The 6,568-nt window shown below is 50.6% G+C and overlaps 1 protein-coding gene across 2 annotated transcripts in view; it reads right to left on the reverse strand.

Moving 5' to 3' along the window:
- The window catches only part of MRPL1 (mitochondrial ribosomal protein L1), a 63,391-nt gene extending 58,675 nt beyond the window's left edge, over positions 1–4,716 (reverse strand). The window contains exon 1 of one of the 2 annotated variants that reach the window (XM_077275568.1): positions 4,495–4,716. In XM_077275568.1, coding sequence (XP_077131683.1) covers positions 4,495–4,525 — 31 coding nt within the window. In that variant the 5' untranslated portion in view covers positions 4,526–4,716. The remainder of the gene's footprint in view (positions 1–4,494) is intronic. The other variant, XM_077275573.1, reaches the window with a different exon arrangement.
- Between the last annotated feature and the right edge of the window lie 1,852 nt (positions 4,717–6,568).

A 6,568-nucleotide genomic window follows, 5' to 3' on the forward strand; every position in this document is an offset into this window, starting at 1 on the left:
GTGAGGAGGACCAATGATATGTGTGGAGAAAAAAAGGCACAGAATTTCCGAAAAAGAACATCTTGCCAACCATTAAGTATGGCGGTAGATCATGTTTTGAGGTTGTGTTGCAGCCAATGGCATGGGGAACATTTCACGGCAGAGGCAAGAATGGAGTCAATGAAATTTCAACAAATTCTTGATGCAAACATAACACTATCTGCAAAAAAGCTGAAGTTGAAAAGAGGATGGCTTCTACAAATGGATAATGATCTTAAACTCAAGTCAAAATCCACAATAGAATACCTCAAAAGGTGCACGTTCAAGGTTCTACAATGACCCTCAAAATCCTCCGATCTGAACATCATTGAAAATCTGTGGCTAGACCTCAAAATAGCAGAGTGTGCAAGACAACCCAGGAATCTCACAGAACTAGAAGAAGTTTCCAAGGAAAAATGGATGAAAATCACTCAAACAAGAATGGAAAGACTCTTGGTTGGCTACAAAAAGCGTTTATAAGCTGTGATTCTTTCAAAAGGAGGTGATACTAGGTACTAACCATGCAGGGTGCCCAAACTTTTGCATCGACCCATTTTCCTTTTTGTAATTTTTAAAGTGAAAAAAATATCCTTTTTTTTTGCCTAAAATACAAAGGAAATGTGTCATCTTTAACTTTAGCACTTTTATAGATCATTTCATCTTCAACTTGCTTAACTGTTTACAACAGTAGTTTTGACCAGGGATGCCCAAACTTTTACATGCCACTGTTAACAGTGCATTCCGGCCATCCCCAGTACAGCTCCTACAAGTTCTACTGGATACAGTCTGTCAGCACTGTGCCATTCCAGTGAACAGGAGTTATACAGAGCAGTGTATTGCAAAGCTGCTTGTCTTTACTCTGCAATTTCATACATGGAAGAACTTGGGAATAAACCTTTAGGCCTCTTTGACATCAGTGTGTCCGTTACATGTGGCGACAGTTTTCACACGTACCGGAAACACACACGTAGACACATTCAAAGGAATGTCTGTGCACATCAGTGTGTTTCCATGGACAAAATACGCTGTCATGTCTGTTTTTTTACGAGCAGCAGGGGCTGAAAAAAGTCCCACACACGTGCACACTGATGACGAAGCCTGGAAAGCAGAGTTAGCGCTGTTCCCCGGCGCCGGGTGCTGAAAACCACTCATCATTCTCCCCTTCTATGCTGGCGATCAGCGTGAGCAGGGGAGAATGATGAGAGTTACATTAATATGATAACAGCGAGAACAGACTGTGGAACTACTACTCATCAGCCTACACCTGCCGCTACTAATAATAGCAAGAGCAGGTGGCGGCTCATGGGAGTATTCATGGGCTGCTGCCCGCGCTATAAATAAGTTAAAAAAAAATGGTGTGAGAAATTCTCATGGTAAACTCAGTGACCTTCTCACGGTGCTGAGGTCACCGCAATTCAGCCTGGCTGGAAACTCATCCTCAGTGACAGGAGGTAACCTTGATGGCGTCACAGCTAGTCACTGATGCTGCGCTCTTAGCAGCTCATTCACCAGTGGTTCTCAGCCTGGACGGTCACATCTTGGCACCATCCAGGCTGAAAATTATTAATCCTCAGACATAGATTACAGTATAGAACAGAATGTCAGACAGGTGAGGGATTTTGTTGTTTTTTTTTATTTATGTTTTATTACAGGAGACAAGGGCTTCAATGGAATGGGCGTTATGTGAGTGAGTATATGTTTTTGTTTTTTAAATAAAAATGGAAAAGTGTGTTTTGTTTTATTTCAATTAAAAGACTTTATATTGCTGTGTCTTTATTTACTATAAAACTATAGGATTAGTAATTGATAGGCGGTTTATAGTCGTCTCTCCCTATTACTAACCCGTGGGTTTGATGTCACCTGACAATACAAGGGTGACATCAACCCACAAATATGAACCCTACTTGCCACCGCTACAAGGCAAGTGGGAAGAGCAGGGCAAAGTGCTGTCAGAACTGGGGCATCTAATAGATGTGCCTTTTCTGGGAGGCTGCGGGCTGCTAATTTTAGGCTGGGGGAGGGGTCAATATCCATGGCCCCTTACCATCCTGAGAGTACCAGCTGCCCGCTTTAGCATGGCTGGTTATCAAAAATGGGGGGGGACCCCACACCGCTTTTAAAAAAAAGTGTGGGGACCCCTCCATTCTTGATAGCCAGCCGTTTATTTATAGCGCAGATGGCGGCTGATGAAAACTCACATCAACCACAGCCTGCTCTCACTGTTATTAGAAGCGGCAGATGTAGGAAGATGGGAGTAATAGTCCCATCAGCCGCTACCGGCTCTCCCTGTTCTCAGTTCAATATAACTCACTAGATGGTGGCCCGATTCTAACGCATCGGGTATTCTAGAATATGCATGTCCACGTAGTATATTGCCCAGAGCCACGTAGTATATTGCCCAGAGCCACGTAGTATATTGCCCAGAGCCACGTAGTATATTGCACAGCGACGTAGTATATTGCACAGCGACGTAGTATATTGCACAGCTATGTATGTCACAGGTTAAAAAATAAACATATACTCACCTACCGAGGGCCCCTTGTAGTCCTTCCGGTCCCAGGGTTGGTATGAGCGCAGGACCTGTGATGACGTTGCGGTCACATGACTGTGACGTCATGGCAGGTCCTTCGCGCATACCATCCTTGCCACCGGAACCTGCCGCTTGCATGGAGCGGTCACCGGAGCGGGAAAGGCGACGGAAGGTGAGTATATAATGATTTTTTATTTTTTAATTATTTTTAACATTAGATTTTTTTTACTATTGACGCTGCATAGGCAGCATCAATAGTAAAAACTTGGTCACACAGGGTTAATAGCGGCAGTAACGGAGTGAGTTACCCACGGCATAACGCGGTCCGTTACCGCTGGCATTAACCCTGTGTGAGCGGTGACTGCGGGGAGTATGGAGCGGGCGCCGGGCACTGACTGCAGGGGAGTAGGAAGGGACTAATTGGACTGTGGCCATTGCTGATTGGTGGCGGCAGCCATGACAGGCAGCTGGCGAGACCAATCAGCGACTTGGATTCCATGACAGACAGAAGCCGCGACCAATGAATATCTGTTACAGAAGGGCTGACGATATTTACCGGTATAGCTGGGAAACAGTGTGGGCGTCCTCCCCGACGCGCGTTTCAGCGATTGTGGCCTTTCTCAAGGGAAAATATCGTCAGCCCTTGTTGCTGTTCTGTGTTACATTTTTTATAAAACTTTTTGGGATGTGCATGCATTGATTTATATGGGCAAGTATGCAATAGACTTTTGCTATATATTTTGTACATACTTATACATTTGCTGCTATTGTTGTGGGCTTCCAGTTCTGGACATGTGTGAGCGGGCGTGTTCTCTCTCCCCCTCCTCCTGTTGTCATTTGTATTTAGTTTAATAAAAATTTATATTATACATCTTTACTATGGGAATTTTTTGTCGTGGTTTTTTCTTCGTTTGAGATGTTTTTTTGCGACAGTTTCCAGTAATGTCCATATATATCGCAGTATTTTGATACTCTATCCAATGTTAGTGTTACTGTGATGTTTCTTCTCATGAGGTGTTCTAAATAATGAAATACAATGCAGCGAGGTACCCTGATGTGAATGCACCTAAAAACAACTAAAAAACTGGCACAAAAATGGACAAAGGGGGCACTGACAGGCGATATTGAAAGGGTTAAATAACTTTGGGCCACTGATCTCACACGGCAGACACAGAGTTTGTGATACCCCACATCTAATTGTGGTCACTCTAGCCTGGCCCAAATGTGTTGTGGGCATGAGAACTGGCATCAAAGTGGGCAAATATTCAAATATCTGAAGATTGGCTATTTGCCCACTTTGATGCCCAAACCACATTTGGGCCAGGCTGGAGTGACCTGAATTTGATGTGTGCCGTCACTATCTGTGTATTGCTGGTTTGCGCTCAGCGGCCTAAAGTCAGTTAACCCTTTCAATAACGCCCTTCAGTGCCAACTTAGATGCCCATTTTTGTTTCAGTTCCATCATTTTTGTAGGTGTTTTTAAGCATAGTCACAACAGGGCACCTCTCTGCATTGCATTTTGTTATAGTGATTTTTTTTATATAGTTAAACCTGTAAAGAAACAGAAAAAAAATTTCTGAATAAGAAACCAACTTCAGCATCGTCACTAAATTAGGAGTCCATGTGCAATTTGTAAAACAGACGAGAAACGCCGAGGTGTGAACAGTCCCATAGCTGGGTAATCTGCTCCCACACACGGGACAGTAGGCGGCGGCGCGGACAGCTGCCACCACAGGGCGCCCCAGAGGGCACAGCACGTCACTCCAGCGTCTGCTCTCTCCATGCACAGGCACCGCAGGCATACAGCGCTAGTTTCAAGAAACTTTATGTGAAAGAAAACATAGACAACACCTCTAACAATGCCACAGCTCTGACGGGAAGACCACTATGTGCACAGCGGCCATGAAACCATATAACGCCGCGCACCTGAGAAACCAGCCACTGACCTGTACGCAGGCGGCACAAGGGGGCAGCCATGACCTACAGCAGGCGTGTGTACGGGAGGAAGGGGAGGAGAGGGGGCGCTGAGGCGGAAGAGGCGTGGCTGGAGCCAGGAAGACAAGGCTGTCGGGGGGAGGGCTCAGACGTGTAACTCCGCCCCTCTGTCAGCAGCAGAGGAGGGGCGCGCAGCAGAGCACACACTTACGACGAGCAGGTTACACAGCGGTGCGCACCGGCTGTACGGCCAGGTTATAGGGCGGTAGGCACCAGCTGTACGGGCAGGTTATAGGGCGGTAGGCACCAGCTGTACGGGCAGGTTATAGGGCGGTAGGCACCAGCTGTACGGGCAGGTTATAGGGCGGTAGGCACCAGCTGTACGGGCAGGTTATAGGGCGGTAGGCACCGGCTGTACGGGCAGGTTATAGGGCGGTAGGCACCGGCTGTACGGGCAGGTTATAGGGCGGTAGGCACCAGCTGTACGGGCAGGTTATAGGGCTGTAGGCACCAGCTGTACGGGCAGGTTATAGGGCGGTAGGCACCAGCTGTACGGGCAGGTTATAGGGCTGTAGGCACCAGCTGTACGGGCAGGTTATAGGGCGGTAGGCACCAGCTGTACGGGCAGGTTATAGGGCTGTAGGCACCAGCTGTACGGGCAGGTTATAGGGCTGTAGGCACCAGCTGTACGGGCAGGTTATAGGGCTGTAGGCACCAGCTGTACGGGCAGGTTATAGGGCGGTAGGCACCAGCTGTACGGGCAGGTTATAGGGCGGTAGGCACCAGCTGTACGGGCAGGTTATAGGGCGGTAGGCACCAGCTGTACGGGCAGGTTATAGGGCGGTGCGCACCGGCTGTACGGGCAGGTTATAGGGCGGTAGGCACCAGCTGTACGGGCAGGTTATAGGGCGGTAGGCACCAGCTGTACGGGCAGGTTATAGGGCGGTAGGCACCAGCTGTACGGGCAGGTTATAGGGCGGTAGGCACCAGCTGTACGGGCAGGTTATAGGGCGGTAGGCACCAGCTGTACGGGCAGGTTATAGGGCGGTAGGCACCAGCTGTACGGGCAGGTTATAGGGCGGTAGGCACCAGCTGTACGGGCAGGTTATAGGGCGGTAGGCACCGGCTGTACGGGCAGGTTATAGGGCGGTAGGCACCAGCTGTACGGGCAGGTTATAGGGCTGTAGGCACCAGCTGTACGGGCAGGTTATAGGGCGGTAGGCACCAGCTGTACGGGCAGGTTATAGGGCTGTAGGCACCAGCTGTACGGGCAGGTTATAGGGCGGTAGGCACCAGCTGTACGGGCAGGTTATAGGGCTGTAGGCACCAGCTGTACGGGCAGGTTATAGGGCTGTAGGCACCAGCTGTACGGGCAGGTTATAGGGCTGTAGGCACCAGCTGTACGGGCAGGTTATAGGGCGGTAGGCACCAGCTGTACGGGCAGGTTATAGGGCGGTAGGCACCAGCTGTACGGGCAGGTTATAGGGCGGTAGGCACCAGCTGTACGGGCAGGTTATAGGGCGGTGCGCACCCGCTGTACGGGCAGGTTATAGGGCGGTGCGCACCGGCTGTACGGGCAGGTTATAGGGCGGTGCGCACCCGCTGCACGGGCAGGTTATAGGGCGGTGCGCACCGGCTGTACGGGCAGGTTATAGGGAGGTGCGCACCCGCTGTACGGGCAGGTTATAGGGAGGTGCGCACCCGCTGCACGGGCAGGTTATAGGGCGGTGCGCACCCGCTGCACGGGCAGGTTATAGGGCGGTGCGCACCGGCTGCACGGGCAGGTTATAGGGCGGTGCGCACCGGCTGCACGGGCAGGTTATAGGGAGGTGCGCACCCGCTGCACGGGCAGGTTATAGGACGGTGCGCACCCGCTGCACGGGCAGGTTATAGGGCGGTGCGCACCGGCTGCACGGGCAGGTTATAGGGCGGTGCGCACCGGCTGCACGGGCAGGTTATAGGGCGGTGCGCACCGGCTGCACGGGCAGGTTATAGGGCGGTGCGCACCGGCTGTACGGGCAGGTTATAGGGAGGTGCGCACCCGCTGTACGGGCAGGTTATAGGGAGGTGCGCACCCGCTGCACG

The sequence above is a fragment of the Ranitomeya variabilis genome, chromosome 1 (assembly GCF_051348905.1).
Source record: "Ranitomeya variabilis isolate aRanVar5 chromosome 1, aRanVar5.hap1, whole genome shotgun sequence".
NCBI lineage: Eukaryota > Metazoa > Chordata > Amphibia > Anura > Dendrobatidae > Ranitomeya > Ranitomeya variabilis.